The sequence below is a fragment of the Leuciscus leuciscus genome, assembly GCF_965113295.1.
Source record: "Leuciscus leuciscus genome assembly, chromosome: 12".
Lineage (NCBI taxonomy): Eukaryota > Metazoa > Chordata > Actinopteri > Cypriniformes > Leuciscidae > Leuciscus > Leuciscus leuciscus.
Window position 1 is genome coordinate 20,964,865 of NC_138736.1, and position 20,864 is coordinate 20,985,728.

At 39.1% G+C, this 20,864-nt stretch overlaps 1 protein-coding gene across 1 annotated transcript; it reads left to right on the forward strand.

Moving 5' to 3' along the window:
* Positions 1–3,157: 3,157 nt before the first annotated feature.
* On the forward strand, positions 3,158–11,882 carry nr1d2b (nuclear receptor subfamily 1, group D, member 2b). The gene is made up of 8 exons (XM_082185522.1): positions 3,158–3,664; positions 5,195–5,410; positions 6,419–6,507; positions 7,025–7,169; positions 8,140–8,804; positions 8,921–9,106; positions 9,239–9,449; positions 9,771–11,882. Exons 1-8 carry the CDS (start codon positions 3,646–3,648, stop codon positions 9,965–9,967), a joined length of 1,728 nt encoding a protein of 575 aa, XP_082041648.1. The 5' UTR covers positions 3,158–3,645; the 3' UTR covers positions 9,968–11,882.
* Positions 11,883–20,864: the final 8,982 nt, after the last annotated feature.

The window sequence follows — 20,864 nt, forward strand, 5'->3', positions numbered from 1 at the left end:
CATTATCTTGCATACTCCAATGTACTTAAGGTATCAAGAGTAAAAGTAAAGGAATTCTGCAGGAAAAAAAAAAAAACCTTGTCAGGGTTTTTATGATGTTTTGCATTTATATTACTGCATGTTGCATTTTACTTCTGAATATTTTCAAGGTTGATGCATTTAAACTATATACTTTTGTGTAGTTTAATGTAAAACAATGCATATTGTAAAATAACAATTTTGTAGTGCTGCTGTCCCGTGTGGGAAAATTACTTCGAGTATTAACGAAGTATGTAGTTCCTTACATACCACCACTGGTTATTTTGAAAATTAAAGTAACAAAATGTAGGCCTATTGTCACAATATTAACAAATTGTTGCTAACTACAGCTCCGTCCCATTTCAAAGGGCGCATCTGAAGCGCTCGGACCGGTCTAGCCTACGGAGGATTGTTCTTGTCGCCTAGCAACAGTAACTGACAGCTGCCGATGACGAGCGGGAGTAACATTCGCAATGGACTTTTTATATTCAACTGGGTTTTATATTCAAATGGGGTTAAAAACCTGTGTAAATATATTTACCATGGTCCATTTATGTGCATAATAAAAAGAATACACTACAAAATCGCATCAAGGTAAGATGAACATTCGAATCTTCGGCTAAGCCGAAAGTATGACCTGAAACATCCTTAATACCATGTCCTCCAGTAAAATATAAAACATAAAAATGACAATAGCCAATTCTGGCTCCATAGCATAGAACACCTGGCTGCGCAATTAGGAAATCCCACGGAGGCTATGGTACGTCCTTCGGAGAACGCATAGGCTGCATCCTTGAAGTCTTCAGTCCTTCGAAGGATGCAGCCTTCACATTGGGACCCAGCTAAAGTGACATTTTTACAATGTTATGGAAATCCATTTCAGTCTGACCACAGTATTTGGATTTCACTTTCTCACGCCACTTAAAATGTAAATCATATGTTGCTATAGGAAACATGCTGAAAGTCACTTTAGAAACAAGGTTGTGTTGTTGCGGGTCAAGCAGAACATTACAATATAATAATGGAGACCTTACATTTTGAGACCGGCGGAGACGACAGCACAGAATTCATACCAGCCTCATACCTTTCTGCAGCTGCATCAGCCTAGTAGTCGCGGCAGCTATTTTCATGTTGTAAATAAGAAAACATCTGCATTGCAAACCCCTACATGTTGCTGTTGTTGTTTTTTGCATATGCCTACTAAAGCAATAGAAACCAATGCAGACATTCTGACACCACGGGACACACAAATAGATCCAACCAGTTGCGAAAGACAGTCAATAATTTAGATCAGATTCCAATCGGATACACAAATACTCGGATTTGGACTGACAGTGTGAACATAACCAGTCTTTGCCAGAGTTCTCATTTGTTATGGATTCTGATTAGTGCACACCTGTTCCCTGCTTCTTTGATTATCATTCTAAGTGTATTTAAGCCCTCAGTTTCCTTAGTTCAGGGTTTGTCGTTAGAGGTTTTGGACTGTAGGCTATGTGTTATGTTCGATTACTTTCTCCATTTATTAAAGTCTCTGGATTCATTGATCATTCTGCTTCATGCATCTACTGCACTGCACCCTTTACATTTATTAAAAACATTACAACAAATACTACCACAAAGTATTAAAAGTTCCACAATTTAAAGGCAGGGTAGGCAATTATAAACACTTTTTGTTATACTGGTTGAAACTCTCTTCACATACTCAGCAATAAATAATAGAAGTGGTCTAAATATGAAAACATGTACATGTATATCTTCTTTGTCCAATCATTGCATTCGGTCTGAATGCAATGATACGATGTCCTGTCAATTGTATTTCCATACCTCAGCGCACCCTGCTCGCACAGACATCACACGTCATCAGCACGTTCCTTAAGGCTATGCAGAGTTGTAGACAGACAGTCAAGTGCCAAAAAACAAACAGCACCCACCTTTTACAGTTCCTCCAGAACCAAAGCAACAAGCTTATGTTCATGCCATGTTGTAACTGTGATTACAAGATGGCAACCCGTTCTACCCTGAGATGTTCATGTCCACAGACTCGGATACATTTCTATGTCAACACTAACAATGCCGAAATGAATCTGCAGCAGTCAGGTGGTATAAGTCATAGCTCTGTAAGTTGTTTACGTTCATTATTATTGTAATGTTATGTGCTTTGAGACATGAGGTAATTTAACACTAGAACTACGAAGGCAGTCATTTTGACTGTTTTAAAAAAATGTAATGCATATTGGTGATGTTTTTGTAAGTTATTGTATTCTAATATCCAAGGATGAATACATTTATTTTCATTTTACAAAGAAAATAATAGAAAATGTATCACTTTTGACTTTGTATGTAATTACAATAGCTGTTCTGTGGTTGTCGATTAACTAATACATTTTCACATAGGGCCTACATTAGAATTAAAATGTAGTGTTCTGATGTTTATTATTACCTATCCTAACATTACAGATCCATTTATTCTTAGATTTGATATAGCTTATTGAAATTATATGCAAATAATGTATGAGCTGTCAGAATGACTATGGCCATTATAGTAGTTATAGAATTCCAGTAGTTCTAGTGTTAACGCCGTCTCTCGGCAGATCTGCTGTGTAGCGTTCATGTTGTTTGGAGGAGGAGTGGCTTTGGCAAGCGCTGTGAAGGGAGAGTAGGATCTTATGCTATTAAAGCTAGCTTGCTATTGCTTGCCTCTCTGACATTGCCTACCCTACCTTTAAATGCCATTTTGTAGTAATGAGAATTGGAGAGAACATTTAATGTAAAAACATCTTCTAAAAATAACTGTTAAAGTTTTTTTGCCACTTTGACTTACTATTCTCATTGTGCACAAGCAAGTGTGTGTGTGGATTATAGGCTACCAAATGCCTTATCATACTGAATGCCCTGACTGCATATAATCCTCATTACGTTTTCGGCTTCCTCAGGGGCGTAGATCTCAGCTTTGGGGTGCACAGCACAAGGCTACTAACTGTCAAAATGTCAGTTTGATGTTTTGTGTTTGCTGAGGTCATCAGGGCACTTTGGGTGTGGGGTGAGAGTGCGCAGGAGGCCCCTGCAGGAGCAGTGAAAGTGTGTCAGTGGGTTATAATGACACTCATGCAGCAGGAGGAGGAGCCGGTGAAGTGGGTCACATGATGTGAAGACAGCAGACGCGCCAGCAGCACTGAGCACAGAGCACAGTTTTGCTCGATCATTCTACATGCGTCCTTTTCTGCGTTAAACCTTGATTTATTCACAACTCTTAACTACAGCTACTCGAGTCGACATAGCGAGCTATTATAGTCTCTCTTTATTAGACGTAAATCGTGTGGATTTGGTATCTTGGCTGTCCGGTCTAGAAGAGTCCAGTTATTATTTACTAACTTAATACATGTATTTAGTTATAGTTTTCTAGGAGGTAACGTTACCTGATATTTTCGTCCCCAAAGCAACACGGAGCTGATATATCCAGATTATCTTGTTTATTTATTTAGAAATGTTTCTCAGGTAGTGTATGCTATAGGTAACGTTTGAGAGAAACTCGGTTTACAGAATCTCCCAGCGACTAGATAGTTGCTGTAAACCGTGTAAAAACGGCACTACCACACAGGTGACTCGGGCTCAAAGCTGTCGGAGGAAATGGAATCCACAAAGGCTGGTAAGATCAGTATGTTTTTACTTTTTGAATATGACTTTAATAATCTGTGATACCTTCAGTGCATTCTTATTTTAATAAATGACACCGAAGCATGTAGTTGCACGTGATGCTGTGAATGTGCATTGTGCATTAAGGTGTTGATTGGGCTTTTATTACTTTATTTGCAGCATGAAAACTCTAAGTAGGTTAAAAGCGTCAGGCTTGTGTTGTTATGACATAGATTGTGGGTTACTATTGAACTGCTGTCTCCCAACTCACATGGACCGCTCTGCCTATCCATGTGCATCTGTGTTTACGCGTCCTTTGCGTCTGCTCTGATTGGTCGAGAGAAGTCATGACGTACAGTGTTGCATAATTTGCATGGCAGGATGGATGCGTCTGCAGCTGCAGATACACGTGAGGCGGCTGCGGTCTGACCCACTTTTTTGGCTTTTACACTCCCAACAAGACATGCCGAGTACACGTGGGGGCGGTGCTAAGAACATGTCGACCAAAAGCTCAAACTGCAATACTGATGACGTCCGTTCATTTTGCTCTTTATATATATATATATATATATATATATATATATATATATATGTGTGTGTGTGTGTGTGTATATTAGTATACAAAAACATAGTATTTATTTATCCATTTATAGTATACATTTATACTATTTATTTATCCATATATAGTATAAATATATACTATTATATATATATATATATATATATATATATATATATATATATATATATATATATATATATATATATGTGTGTGTGTGTATATTAGTATACAAAAACATAGTATTTATTTATCCATTTATAGTATACATTTATACTATTTATTTATCCATATATAGTATAAATATATACTATTATATATATATATATATATATATATATATATATATATATATTAATATATATTTCAGATTAGAGTATACTGAGATGAGGTTATTAGCATGTAATTATTTATATTGAATATAATGTAAACAATTTGACTCACCAGCATGCAATTAGTATGTACATGTAAGTATTGACATATTGACCATATTAGAATTTGAAAACAGACTATGTTTGTTTGTGCTAAGTATTACATTTGAGTTGAGTTGTTTGTCGGTAAAGCCTACACCCTAAAAGGTATTATGTAATGGTGTTACCTAACCATTGAGAGTGGGACAGCAGAAATCAGGTCAACCCATACAGAAAGAGCACACAAAGCCTGGTCCGCTTTCTGACAAAAGGAACACTTGCAGCTCAAAATAAAACACAAGAACAAAGAAAATATCTGTATCTTCATTAGTAAATAGCCACATATATGGATTGCATATACTCTCTCTATGTTTATATTTTTAGAGACAGTTGTCAACAGATAGATGTAAAAGCTAGAATCAACCATTAAGCCATGTCTCATACTCATATGCTTCGTAATATATATGCACATATTAGGATCCACATTTTATTTTTTTAAATGAAGCTAGAAAAATAATTTGAGTTTTCCTAACTGAAGTTGTCTTTTGTTGCTCTTCTGTGTGTCATCCACCAGGTGGGGTAATAGCTTACATTAGCTCCTCGAGCTCTGCCTCCAGTCCAGAGTCATGCCTCAGTGACTCCTCCAACAGCAGCTATCAGTCCTGCTCTCCGCCTCACGCAGGGCAGGGTCAACAGGGCGAGGCCCTTCCTGTGGCCTCTCAGTCCCGCCCACCGAGGCACGGCGGAGGGAAGGCACGATCACCCTCCACCACCAAAAGTGGCATTACAAGTGAGAGACTGATCTAAATAAAAATTAAGTTAAAGAGAACCAGAAATGTTTTTATGCTGCAATCACATGTTCTTACTGACTAATTTAAATATGATCAGTCACACTTTAGATTAGGGTCAAATTCTCACTATTAACTACGACTTTCACCTCAATAAACTCCTAATTACTGCTTATTAATAGTTAGTAAGGTAGTTGTTAAATTTAGGGATTGGGTTGGATTAAGGAATGTAGAATATGGTCATGCAGTATAAGGCATTAATATGTGCTTTATAAGTACTAATCAACAGCCAATATTCTAGTAATATACATGCCAATAAGCAATTAGTTAATAGTGAGAATTGGACCCTAAACTTAAGTGTTACCATAATTATGATCTTCTACAAATTGAATTCAACATATGTCGTCTTAAAGTTAAGGAACTATTAATTAATTAATTAACATGCTTTGCTTTCTCAGAGTTGTTATCTGTTATCAAAATGGAATTGAAAAAGAAAAAAAGTATTGTTATTGTTAGAATAGAATAAGGTAACACTTTATTTTGATGTTCCCTTTTGAACATTCTGTTGACTATAAGTAGCTTTGCAACTACATGTCAAAACTCTCATTAGAGTATTAGTAGACTGACTGCTTAATATATGCTGACTCTTTATTGTGATGCTCCACAACCGACATTCTACTGACCATAAGTAACTTTGCAACTACATTTTAACCCTAACCCTCTAGTGAGAGTTAGTAGACATGAAGGGGCAACGTTACTTATAGTCAACAGATTGTGTTAAAGGGACCATCAAAATAAAGTGAAACCTAGAATAATTATATAATTGACAGTAATGATCTGATATTTGTCACTTAACATTGCACGATTCATTATATTTGCCCTTGTTTGCTTCATCGTGAAGTAATGGTCTTCTAGCTGTTTGAGGAAACTGAAAGCAGTTGTTCTAAGGAGAAAGCCAAACTGAGCACAGAGCCTTTTTCATTTGACTCTCTGTATTTCTGCTCCTGCAGAGATTAACGGTCTGGTGCTGCTATGTAAAGTGTGTGGAGATGTGGCGTCAGGATTTCACTACGGCGTTCATGCTTGTGAGGGATGTAAGGTGAGAAAATGTTAGTGTGAGTCTACAGCCACATTTCAGTGTAAACGTATAAGCATTAGAGGTTTCATTTGTTATTTCTGAAGTACAGAGTATTTTTAAGTCAAAAGCTCAGAAGGGGTGTGGAAATCTGTATTTTTCACTCTCATGTGTGTTCGGTTTTGCATACTTCTCATTGAAGGCGGTTTTATACTGTCTGTTTTCATGTTAAATTGTCCCTGGTGTCGCTGTGGTTGATTTAGATAGGGTTGATGTGGCATGGCTGTCATGCCTTATCTGGGTCACATCTACCTGTGCATCTCCCTGAAGGAGATATCACTTTGCTTTATTTATAACCAGAAAGCCTGCTACTCAGCAGCCTGTTTAACTATCAGAGCAAAGCTCTGTGACAGAACAGTGTCATCAGTCCTGACAGGGACACCTGCTTTCCATACCAACTCCAAGGCTCGACACCTGTTACTCTCTGTGGGCACAGTGACCCTTACATTTCTCTCTATCTCTTTCATTTTACCACCTGTAGGGTTTCTTCAGGAGGAGCATTCAGCAGAACATTCAGTATAAGAAGTGCCTTAAGAACGAAAGCTGTCCCATTATGCGCATCAACAGGAACCGGTGCCAGCAGTGCCGTTTTAAGAAATGTTTGCTCGTGGGCATGTCCAGAGATGGTGAGCTCCAGCTGACATTGTGTCCTAGATCCAATCAACAAAATCTGTTACTGGCCGACATATGTGACCTCAGGGTTTAAACCTTAAAGGACAAATGAATAAATAAGTTAAATAGATAAAGTAAATGTTATTTGCACGTAGCTAGATGATACACTGCCCTGCCAAAAAAAAAAAAAATTGCTGTTTGGATTTAAATAGGCAAATGCTTAAGAGTCTATGATTGTATCATTATTGCAGTGATTATTATGTTTCTAGCATGTTATATGTTTGGCAACAGGTCTTCTGACCCCTGACTGATGGAGTGTGTAGCTTTACATTTTTTAAACAACCATGTAGGACTATGTATCATGTCCATATTTTAGGATGACAAAGCCAAGATTCATCAGTCTCAAATTGTGAAAGAATAGTTAGGAAGGGAGCATGAAGAATCATTTTCACTCATGAATTGGCACCTCTTAGTCCAGACCTTAAATTCATTGAAAGTCTTTGGGATGTCCTGGAGGAGACTTTACAGAGTGCTGGACTCCTGCAATGTCAATACAAGATCTTAACCAAAAAATGATGCACCTCTTGATGGAAATAAATGTTGTGATGTTATTTCCATCAAGAGGCGGATTCATTTTTGGTCAAGATCTTGTATTGACAATGTAAAGTCTACTCCAGCACATCCCAAAGACTTTGAATGATTTTAAGGTCTGTACTCAGAGGTACCAATTCATGTGTGAAAATGATTCTTCATGTTAATCTTGACTTTGTCAACCTGGAATATGGCCATGCTATGTCTTCCTACATGTTGTTTAAGAAATTAAAAGCTACACACTTCATCAGTTAGGGGTCAGAAGAACTGTTGCTAAACATATAACATGCTAGAAACAATAATAATCAATAACAATAATCTATCTCTCTGTCTATCTCTAAGTATAAGTGTCAGTATGTTAAAGTCTATGAACTGACACTGTCTGCTCTTCAGCTGTGCGTTTTGGCCGGATTCCCAAACGAGAGAAGCAGCGCATGCTGCTCGAGATGCAGAACGCAATGAACAACATGATGAGCAACAGCCACGGCAATCAGCCCCTGCCTCTTAGCAACCAGATTTCAGCCACTGATGGAGATTCCGAGGACAGCACTGGCCATTCCTCTCGTTCCTCCTCCACCTCCCCCAGGAGCAACCGATCCAAAACCAGCCCTGACCCCAAGCTGCTCATCACCATGGATACGAGCCAGAGCTCAGACTCCTTCAGTGCTACTGACAGTGGGGAGGAGGAGGCCATCGGCACTGTTACTAGGGCACAGCAGGAGACTTTCATGTACAATCAGGAGCAGGGCAGTGTGCCTTCTGAAGCCCCTAACAATTACAGTTATTTCACAGGGAAAACCCAGGATGTCTGGAACCGCCAGAACGATACATCCTCATTGAGCGAACAGAAGCCACAGTCGAGCTGTGCTCCACAGAGGACTGAAGACTCCAGCCGACATTACAGTACTCTGAGCAGCTGTCCTGTCAGACTTCCTAACAGCATCCCCGATGGAACATCTCTGCAGAACCTCTCTCCGAGAGCTCATAATGACAATGAAACTCATGCCAATGGCAGCTATGGTGTCCAAACATTCGGAAGGGTTAACAGGATGCACCTGGTGAGTTACACAGGGTACCAATACCAAAATAACAATACCGAGATTTCTGTAGTCCATACAAATACTCTTTCATATACACTCTTTCATGAAATATATTTCATGATCCTATTTCACAGGTTTGCCCCATGAATACATCACCCTATGTGGATCCTCAGAAGTCGGGTCACAGTATTTGGGAGGAGTTCTCCATGAGCTTCACCCCGGCTGTCAGAGAGGTGGTGGAATTTGCAAAGCGTATCCCAGGGTTCAAAGATCTATCCCAACATGACCAGGTCAGCCTGCTCAAGGCTGGCACCTTTGAGGTATGAACAAAACACAACACAATCTCTGCGCTGAATTAATCTGATAAAAATAATAATTGTGACATAACAGAGTCCTATAGCAAGTTTCATTTGAACTGTAAAAAGACCTGAGGTTTCCTGTTTGGTCTGTAGGTGCTGGTGGTACGCTTTACATCCCTGTTCGATGTGAAGGAGCGGACTGTTACATTTCTGAGTGGCAGGAAGTATAGCGTGGATGCTCTGCGGTCTTTGGGGGCTGGAGATCACCTCAACTCAATGTTTGACTTCACAGAGAAGCTGCAAGCTCTTAACCTCAGCGAGGAGGAAATGAGCCTCTTCACGGCCGTAGTGCTGGTGTCTGCAGGTATTTATCACTTCTTGTTGTGTTACCGTTTTCAGACCATATACTTTATAGTTTTGTATCTAAGATGTTGAAATGACAAATTGAAATGGGAGTTTAAGGTTTAAATTAAATATTTGCAATTAAGGATCACGATTTCAAGATAAAGTTACAATTAGATCACACATACATTTAATTGTAAATTAAGAAACTTGACTGAGCTCAAAACTTGGACCACATAGTAACAAGAAGTGATATCAGGAAGGTCATGGTGATTATACAGTACAAGAATAAACGTTCCAACAAAAACTTGTAAAATGAATTCCCCTGCTGTGTTCCCCATAGACCGTTCTGGCCTCGAGAACGTCAACTCAGTTGAGGCACTTCAGGAAACTCTGATACGAGCTCTGCGCACCTTGATCACCAAGAACCACCCCAACGAGATTGCCATCTTTACTAAACTGCTTCTCAAACTTCCGGATCTGCGCTCCCTCAACAACATGCACTCTGAGCAGCTCTTGGCCTTCAAGGTCCAAACCTGACCACCCACCAATCCCCATAACTGTGGACCACGCCCCCTCCCATCCACTTTTAGAGACTCCAGGCCCATTTCTGTGGCCCACTAAGCCAATTGGGGGGCCTGTTCTCACTCAAAGCCACTTAGCTGACATTTCATGCTCCCCATGAGGACTGCTGGTTAAATATGGAGGGAGTGGGGAGCAGATACTTAAGAAGTCATTATACTGTAAAACGCCTCTGTTTGTGCTAATGCACACGACCCACAGACACAAACTGGATGGGTTTCGTTGTAGATGCTTACAAGAGTTTGTATGATTACGGGGTTGTGTGGACGCAGAGGCATCTTGAATTTGTTCTTAGATTTACACTGCCTGTGCAATAAGTGACACATTCACTGTTTTTGGATTGTTCCTTGTTGGTCTATTAATACTTTCAGAAAAGAGGAAGTAAGGTATCTCGTGGCCGTATGAAAGCTGTGTGTTAATAAGGGGAAGGGTAATGAAGGGATAGTCCAACACATAAGTTTAAAACAAACGAGAAACTAGTACACAGTACAGTTTGATGCCCTTTCAATAATTTGAAGTGAAGAAAAGACAAAAAGCACCAACTATGAAATGGAAGAATGTGGAACAAGATGCAAATAAGAGCTTTCTGGCAGAAAGACACAAGAATGTTTAATGGAAAGATCTATTTTTGTAGTTTGTTTCTGTCTTAAAAATTGTAGTTAAGTGCAAAGAAAGCCACTCTATCACTAGACCTGAATTACTCAAGTATGTGAAGCAAGTATTGCTATGCAAGCTCAATTTTATGGATGGTAAAAGACCGTAAGTTCCAACTATGTGTGGCTTGCCAACGCTGTAGCGGACAATAACAGACTATCTTTTACTGTCAGTTTTCGCTTTCAGGTCAGCCATGGCGGAGCAACAGTTTGGAGAGAATCTTGCTGAGCAAGTTAAAGTTAGTTCAACTGTTGACAAGTTTATAGATAGCTACCTGAATAATAACACATCTGGTTTATTGGCACAGACATTTGAAGGTGACTCTTTCTGATCTCCAATATTCAACCAGACCACAGGCTTGGCCAACCATTTGCGTTCCTGCATAGAGTATGTTTCTGAATTTAGATCTGCATAATGTGTAAATGTTTTGATTCGTAGGGCTTTTAGTAATGACACAATGTTTAATGATGCTGAATGACAAAAGGAGTAGAACATATGCGTGTTATCACTATAAGAATGCATGCTCTTCTCGGTACTGATGGGACACAAAGCCATCCACAGTGATGTCATAATGTCAGATTATAGCTGAGGCCACATCCTAACTGACACCTGCCGATTTGACGCATCTTTATGGGCGATATGTTCAGGCTGAATGTTTATAATGGATTTTTTTGAATGATGATTTGGGAGGTCCACTTCATATATTTGTAATTCTGTTCATTTCTCTTATATGAATGTTTTTTTCTTTCTTTTGGGCAAGTCTTTTCAGTGAAAGTTCTTGTAGATTTATTATTGTGTCTGTGATCAGCTGCAATAAGTAGATACTCTACATAATGTTTAGCACATACTGTTAGACCAGACAGGAAAGGGAAACAGGAAATGGCTCAAAACTCTACAAAGGAACACCTGCAATGCCTCTTACCCCGTCAACTCTAGGCATCAACTCTTCTCGGGTCGGATCTGATATCAAAGCTGCTGTAGATGAATAGTTAATTAAAGTATCTTCAGTTATGTTTGGTGTTGGTTTTCCCATCTCATTGTTCAGCCTGTGGCTCAATCAATGTCAGCATTGTGTTGCCATAATCCAGTCTGTCCGTTTTCCTCTGTGAAAGCAATGTAAGCTATATATATATATATATATATATATATATATATACACACACACACACACACACAATTAAATAAATATAAATTAAGAAAATAAACAGATAAATGCTGATCTCTTTCTCCCCATTTATTTAGGTTTTTTTTTTGCACCCCTCAATCAATCATTTTATTTATAAAGCATGTTTAAAATAAACATGAGTTGACCAAAATGCTTGAAAGACCCAACCTTACAAAACATTTACACAAACACACCATAAATCACAACAAAGCACTAAATAAACCACATGTAACTAAGAACAGCAAAAAGCAGCAGAGATAAGATGGGTCTTCAACCTAGATTTAAAACACTCAATGGAATCACAGGATTTAATGTGTAAAAGGAGACTATTCCAAAGATGCGGTGCTGCTACCGCAAAGGCATGATCTCCCTATGTTTTCATTCAAGATTTTGGTTTGTTTAAAAGAAAACTGAGAGGATCTTAGGGGTCTAGCAGCAAAATGATGCTGTAACACATGAGATATATAGGGGCAAGCCCATGTAAACCATTAAAAGGACCTTGTATTGCACCCTATACTCAACAGGGAGCCAGTGCAGAGAAACCAGCACCGGAGAGATACTGGGACATTTCCTGGTGCCCGTCAACAATCTGTCCGCACAATTCTGCACCAGCTGCAGCCGTGAAAGCAACTTCTTATACAACCCCAATAAAGATAATTACAGTAATCCAATCTAGATGAATTGAATGCATGGATCACAATTTCCATATCTTTAAAAGACAGGAAGCCTTTCAATTTGGCAATACCCCTCAATTGAAAAAAGCTGCCCTTTACCACAACATTTATTTGTTTATCGAATTTCAATTCGGAATCGAAAATCACACCAATGCTCCTCACCTGAGTATTAACATTAGAGGCTAAAGGGCCCAAATGATGTGAAAGCTGATAGGCTAGCTTTGATGGACCAAAAATCACCACTCCGTATTTGGTGCTGAAGCTTGATGCCATCCACAGCTTCATTTCGTCCAGACAGTCAAGCAAAACTGACCATTTCGAGTTGTCTTTAGATTTCAAAGGAAAATACAACAGGGTATCATCTGCATAACAATGGTATGCTACACCATACTTTTGAAATATTAATCCCAGAGGAAGCATATATAAGGAAAACAAGACAGGGCCGAGACACAAACCTTGAGGGACCCCAGAAACAATGGGACGAGCGGAGGAAATAGAGCTCCCTATATTTCCACCACAATGGTTCTCCCCTGAAAATATGATGAAAACCACTTTAAAACAATCCCCCTAATGCTGACTCAAACAGGAGAAGGAGAATCCCATGATCCACTGTATCGAAAGCTAAAGACACAAAAATGTGTAGACACAAATGTAAAGTCAAACCAATTTAAGCTTAATGGATAGACATACACTACTGTTCAAAAGATTTTTTGTAAAATGTTTTTGCAAGAAGTCTCTAACACTCACCAAGGTTGCATTTATTAGATCCTAAATACAGAAATACTGTAAAATATTATTACAAATTATGTTTCGACCCCGCCTTGGGTGAAGCCACAACATAAACTGGAATTGGCAATCAAATATCCTTTGTACACTTTTATTTACAGGACCAAAAGTGAAAGAACAACTTCAGGGGTGAGGAAAGGCCAAAACAACAAACAAACTATTAGCAAGAACAACTAAATTCCCTATCAAAATAAAATAAAATAAAAATACCTCCCTATCTCCCTATCTAATGGAAAAAAGTATTTACAAAATAAAGGGCACTCATCCCCTACAGCTTCCAAGAGTGGAAAATATATTTACAATAATTTACAAAATATATAAAAATGACATTGACAGCAATCTATCAACTTAAAACAAAAATGTAAAAAAGCAACCAAAAAGCAACACAGTATTTTATTTTATTTTTACTTAAAAAAGTAGGACTTAACAGTATAAAATAACTTTTTAATATAATAAAATGTAATTTAATTCCTGTGATGGCAAAGCTGAATTTTCAGGAGCCATTAAGTATCTAATGTCACAAATTGAATGCGTCTTTGCTGAATAAATGTATTCATTTTGTAAAAAATAAATAAATAAAAACTTTTGAACGGCTGTGTGTCATTCCATTGAAGCACATGCTCTTGTAACATTCTCAAATCATGCTGAATAACATGATTGCCACGTTTTGTTCTGCTGTAGCCCAAAACATTTACCCCCGGTTTTACAGACAAGGTTTAAGACTAGTCCCAGACTAAAATCCATTATTGAGCTGTTTTAACTGAAAACAACTTGCACTGACTTATCTTAAAAAAAGTCAGTTGCCATTGTTTTGTCTCAAGATGCACACCAGTATTGGTTTTTAGTTTTTTTTTAAGGCACATTTATAAAAGCTACTTAAATGTCCTAATTGAACTAAGGCCTAATCCTGGCTTAATCTAAGCCCTGTAAGTGAAACCGGGCCATAGCCTACTAAACACTTCAATCATGTTATTCATTTAAACTTTCAATTCAGCGTTTTCAAAAATAGACTTTTTACTCTTAAGATGCTCCCTTATTAAGTCCTATCATATTTGGAAGTTCTGTCATAGCCCTGTCATAGACAGAGACACTCACATGGTCGAATGTATTCGAACAGCCACAAAAGGCCACCTATACTCTGCCTACTGACCTAATGCATTAACTTTTTTTTTATTTTTTTTATTGCAAATTTAACAAAGGATAAAATAACATCCAAACAACATACAGTCTTTGACATAACATGTTATGACATAACAGTTAACAAGAGAAACTATCTAAAAGTAGCCTAATTAAGCTATTGAAAATATTTCCTTAAGAAAGAAAGAAAGAAAGAAAGAAAGAAAGAAAGAAAGAGGGCACGATATGATGAAAGCATATTAAAGGGATGGTTTCGGAGTACCCCAGCGTCGGTTCGACGCCCAGTTCCAGGAAAGCACTAATATTTTGTTGGTAGTACCATTTTGCAACAATTATTAGTTAACTCTAAGTTGTTAACACTTCGGAAAAAATTATAATTCGTCGTTACACTACATCCTTATGCATCGCTTTCTGCCAGGACTTTTACGTGCTTTTACAGGTCTTTAAAATCGCGTGGAAAGACAGCTCTTCCCATTATAAAAATGCTCTAAAAGCAGCCAGGGCCGAGTATCTCCGCAAACTCATAGAAAATAACCGAAACAATCCAAGGTTTTTATTTAGAACAGTGGCTAGATAAACAAATAAACAGACATCACCTGAATTTGTCATGATTCCTGTCTTGTGTGGACTTTGATGTTATTTCCTGTTCTGTGCCATGTTTTGTAGTCCTTTGTAGTTTTATGAGAGAATGACAGTAGTTTGATGTGGAGTGCCCTCTGGTGGCTCTCAAGGGCACTCCAGCTGGTGTCCGTTACAGAATTAAATATTTCAGCACAGTTTGGTAGTAATGACTAATGTATTTGAGTTGTTACAATACCTGAGGGCCACTAGAGGGCACCCCCGTGCTGTTGTTTGTTGTTGTTGCAGTGTGCCGAATAAATCAGTCGAAACAGTGCAGTCAGATCTCCGGTTTCCCTCGTGTGTATTCTGAAACACAAACAGAATAATATATGTTATTATAGCATATTGATGCATACATAACATAAATTGGCGACGAGAATAAAGTTCCCACTGCAAATATCGAGTCATCGGCCGAGTAAAAAAAAAGGATGGCTACTACGATCATCGGACAGATTGAGGCATTCGACGAGGCAAGAGAACAATGGCCTACGTATGTTGAACGTTTTGAACACTTTGTGGAGGCAAATGACATTAGTGAAGAGAAACGAGTGTCAGTTTTTCTCAGTGTAATGGGGGCATCGACTTATGGACTGTTGCGTAGTCTAATTGCACCAGTTAAGCCCGGGACGATGGAATATGAGGAGATTGTGAACACACTTCAAGCACATTTTACCCCCAGGCCCATTGTGATTGCAGAGAGGTTCAAATTTCACAAACGAAATCAAGCAGAAGGGGAAAGTGTCGCACAATATGTGGCGGTGTTAAAGAAACTGGCGGAGCACTGGGAGTTTGCCGACAATCTAAATGACGCACTGCGAGACCGATTCGTGTGTGGGCTGTGTAGCGAATCAGTTCAAAGGAAGCTATTAACTGAATCGGAGCTCACGTATAAAAAGGCTGTGGATATAGCGATGTCAATGGAGGCTGTATCTAGAGAATCACAGCACTTGAGCAACTCATTGAAGGTAAATGCCATGTCTCTGTCGTCAGAATCGTCAAGGGAAAAATGTTATAGATGTGGAAAGCCCAACCATATCCAAAATGAGTGCTTTTACAAAGATCAAGTGTGTCACAAGTGTGGGAAGAAAGGCCACATTGCACGAATGTGTAAAGGTAATAAGACAGAGGAGAAAACATTTAAAGCTACAGTAAAGGGAAAAAGTGCAAAATGGAAGGGACAGACAAAGAAAAGACCAATTCACAGAGTGGATTGCTAATATGGAAAAGAGTGAGGAAGAGAAAAATTCGGACACGGATACCGAACTGACTTTACACAAAGTAACAGCAACATTGCACAATTCTCCACAGGTGAACAAAATGAAAAGTGAAACTGAGTTAGTGTCATCTGTAATAAAAATGCAACCAAAAATGTAAGGATTGCCAGTCGATATGGAAGTGGATACTGGAGCGGCGGTCTCTATTATCTCAAGTGAACTGTACAGAGATAAACTGAGTCATGTTCGATTACGCCAGACGAACGTTGTCCTCAAGACGTATACAGGCGAGGTCATCCCACCAGAAGGCGTCATCAAAGTGCGTGTCAAGCTAAACAGACAAAACGTACGTTTACCTTTGTATGTTGTTGCAGGAAATGCAGCTCCTCTGTTGGGACGAGAATGGCTTCGCAGAATTCGTCTAGATTGGCGTGAGATAAGAACTGTAAGAGCAGTGCATCAAGTTAATGAAGGAACATTTGAAAGTCTTCTAAAAAGGTATGCCAAAGTATTCAAAGAAGTTTTAGGGACATTCAATGAGTATACAGCGACCTTGAGTCTGAAACCGGGAACCCAACCAAGATTCTTCCAAGCTCGGGTGGTACCGTACGCCATCAGACCCAAGGTGGAAGAAGAAATTGATCGCTTACTGAAGGAAGGAATCATTTCACCTGTGCGATTCAGTGAATGGGCAACCCCGATCGTACCTGTAATAAAAAAAGGTGGCAATGTTAGGATCTGTGGTAATTTCAAGATAACCGTGAATCCAGCTCTGTGTGCAGAACATTATCCATTACCCCGGATTGAAGATCTGTTCGCTTCACTGGCTGGAGGACAAAGATTTAGCAAACTAGACCTTTCACATGCCTACCTACAGATTCCTGTGCATGAAGATTCACGTAAATATCTCACCATCACGACCCACAAGGGGATGTTTGTGTACAACAGATTACCCTTCGGTATCACTTCAGCTCCATCGATATTTCAACGAGTCATGGAACAAGTGCTACAAGGGCTACCGGGTGTACATTGTTTTTTGGATGATATCCTGATCACAGGAAAAGATAATGCTCATCACTTAGCTAACCTGGAAGCTGTGTTAAGTCGGCTGGAGAAATGCGGACTTCGTGTGAAAAGAGAGAAGAGTGAGTTTTTCAAAACTTCAGTGGAGTATTTGGTACACGTGATCGACACATCAGGACTTCACAAGTCTCCAGACAAACTGCGCGCCATCGCCGAAGCACCAGCTCCTGTTAATGTTAACCAACTACGATCTTTTTTGGGACTGGTTAATTATTATGCAAGATTTGTGCCAAATATGGCCACAGTTCTTCACCCCCTGAATGCAATGTTACACAAGGAAGTAAAATGGATGTGGTCGCCAGAGTGGGAGAAAGCGTTCCAAGATGCTAAAAATCAGCTGTTAACACCCAGTGTACTCACACATTATGATCCAAGACTCCCAGTTCGTTTGGCCTGTGATGCTTCACCATACGGGGTGGGAGCCGTACTTTCCCACATGATGCCGGATGGGCGGGAAAGGCCCATAGCCTTCGCGTCCCGAACTCTGAGTAAACCTGAGCAAAACTATGCGCAGCTAGAACGTGAAGCACTAGGAATCATCTTTGGAGTAAGGAAGTTTCATACTTACCTATATGGACGTCACTTCACATTATTAACAGACCATCGTCCGCTTACTACCATACTCCATCCGAACAAAGCAACTCCACCCATGGCTGCTGCAAGACTTCAGAGGTGGGCTCTTCTGCTAGCTGCACACAACTACACCATTCAATATAGAAGTGCTAATGACCATGGGAATGCTGATGGGTTATCGGGATTGCCACTGCCGGTACAGCACAGAGAAAAGAAAGATGCAGTGGACACTTACCTCATAAATAAAATGGATGCACTTCCAGTGTGTAGCAGCGACATCAGTAAAGGAACCAGAGCAGATCCGATCCTCTGTCGGGTGAAAGAGATGGTATCCACTGGATCATTTCCATCTACAAAAGATTCAGAAAATGCACTTAGGCCATACCTCACAAGAAAGGAGGAACTCTCACTGATGCAGGACTGTCTGATGTGGGGACAGCGAGTTATCGTTCCATCAAATCTGAGACAACGAGTGTTGGAGGATTTACACACAGGACACCCAGGTGTAGTAAAAATGAAAGCTCTAGCACGTAGCTACATCTGGTGGCCAAATATTGACTCACAAATTGAAGAGAAATCAAAGACATGCATGTCCTGTCAACAAAATCAAAAATCTCCGTGTCTCTCACCTCTACATCCCTGGGCATGGCCAGAAGCTCCTTGGCAGCGAATTCACATCGATTTTGCCGGCCCATTTGAAGGGCGAATGTTTCTGGTAGTTGTGGACGCACACTCAAAATGGCCAGAGGTTCATGTGATGATTCGACAACTTCCTCCAAGACAATTCAAGTGCTGCGTGGTCTATTCAGTCGCTACGGTATACCTGAAACACTAGTTAGCGACAATGGCCCACAATTTACTGCAGAGGAGTTTGGATGTTTTCTGAAATCAAATGGTGTTAAACACGTCCGCTCTGCACCATTCCACCCATCCACCAACGGAAGGATTATTGATATCTTAGATACTGTTGCCGTGGCAACGCATCAAACTTTAATATTCTTTTCGGATGCTTTTGAGACTCTTCACATGCTTGAAAATGCATGAAACTCGACAGACACATCACATTTATTATCCAGTAGACATGTGCAAAGTTTCAGAAACGGGCGTGGTGGAATGGCTCAGTAGCGCCACCTTTAGTCAAAAATGGGGGGTTAGTTTTTCCTAGAATCACAAAACTTGGTACGTATATTGTTCTCATTAAGCCGGACAACTTTCTAATTTACAGTCATTAGCTCAGACCAGCAGGAAGTCAGATATTTTGGTTTGAATGTGGATTTATTTGCAAATTCAGCCTCTGCATTTTTACCCACTCCTGCTAAGTGGTTTATTTTATTCACACCAAACTTTTTGCAACATGATGAAAATACATTAAAGATTCTAAATTGTGAACGGATATTGAATATCTCAAACGGTTTTGATATGGCGAGGGATTAAAGTAATGTCAAAAAGGGAATCAGAAAACATCTCATATCTTCTACAAATGTAATTATACACCGTTTATTTTTATATAAAATTATACAAATATTAGAACTAAACCCATTTTATTCTGTTTTTGCAATTCAAGAAGTATAAAAAAAGTTAAAAACAGGCTATTTAGTGCTATTTGGTTCATCAAAAAAGCAAATATAGGGCTATACTGCCCTCTTGTGTCCAAAAGGATATAAATATAGTATATAAAACTTTTTACTAGGTAGGCCTATATTGTATTTAAATATAAATGTATTAGGTATATGACTGTAAGGATATTTTCCCAACGGTTAATCGACGTGTGACACGAGCGGGTGCTTTTAAATCGCTAATATAAAAGTGAAAGTAAAATTCGGACGTCCGCACGGACATTGATAATGGTGCACACACGTTGGAAAGAATGATACTTTTAAACGTAACACTAAACCGTCATTAGGTGTCGCCAGGCGACCGTCTTAATGAGCGAGTCATTGATTCATTCGTTCAAACGATTCGTTCGAATGTCTGAGTCATTCATGATTGAGACAGATGTTTATGGATTGATCATTGAATCTTTGAGTCAACCGATTCGTTCTAAATGCTGAATCATTCAGTAATGAGAAAACAAGTTGCTGTGAGATGCGCGACGGTTCTGCTGTGATCTTTGTTTAACTATTTTTGCTGCTGAAACAGAACAAAAACAGTCAATATTGCATCTAAAATGTAAGTGACTTAATTATAACTGTTTATTAACCTGTTGTATGAAATCAATGTCACAGTTTCAATCGTGATTGTATTCAGGAAACAGTAGCCTACTCGTCAAGTGAGGTTGCTTAACTCTTTCATAGGTTATAAAATATATAAAAACTCCATATTTGTAATTTTTATAGTCAGTATGTTGTTAACTGGGTTTCTTTTTTGTGTGCTGCGCTCATTTGTTTACGTTTCTCCTGGAGAAGCTGCACGAGCCTCAGCAGCGCAACCTTGTTACCATTGATCAGTAATACATTTATTATCAACTGTTGATTGCAACTTAAAATGAATGTAATAAAATTTGAATAATCTCTCGTTTTTTTGTAATTCCCAAATTATTTTTTGTCATTGACGTTCTAATCAGGCTACTCTGGTCGGGCAAGCTAAATTCTCTTTCAGGTAGGCCTATTGTATATATATCAATATATTAGGGATGTCGGTTAATCGACGTGTGACACCGCTGGGGGCTTTTAAATCGCTAACTTAAAGTAAAATACAGATGTCTGCACAGACTTGAATAATGGTGCTGAGTAGAGCGAGCATTTTCAATGAATTCCTATGGAAGTAGGAATTAACTAAAAAACGTTCACTCTGTTCTGCTCGTTCCTCGCCGTGGGCGCTCACAGTTATGAATGCCTGTTTAGCCAAGAGCTTTTAGTTAAATTTTAAAATGAACGCCATTTCGGGGGGTGGATTGCTTGAATTTATTTTACAAAAGCACCATGTTGTGTTTCATTGCGAGTGTACAT

Bases quoted from the DNA above. Each gene is read 5' to 3' on its own strand.
- nr1d2b (XM_082185522.1), top strand. The intron at 6,508-7,024 runs GTGAGAAAATGT...TACCACCTGTAG, and splicing joins ATGCTTGTGAGGGATGTAAG to GGTTTCTTCAGGAGGAGCAT. The intron at 8,805-8,920 runs GTGAGTTACACA...CCTATTTCACAG, and splicing joins GGGTTAACAGGATGCACCTG to GTTTGCCCCATGAATACATC.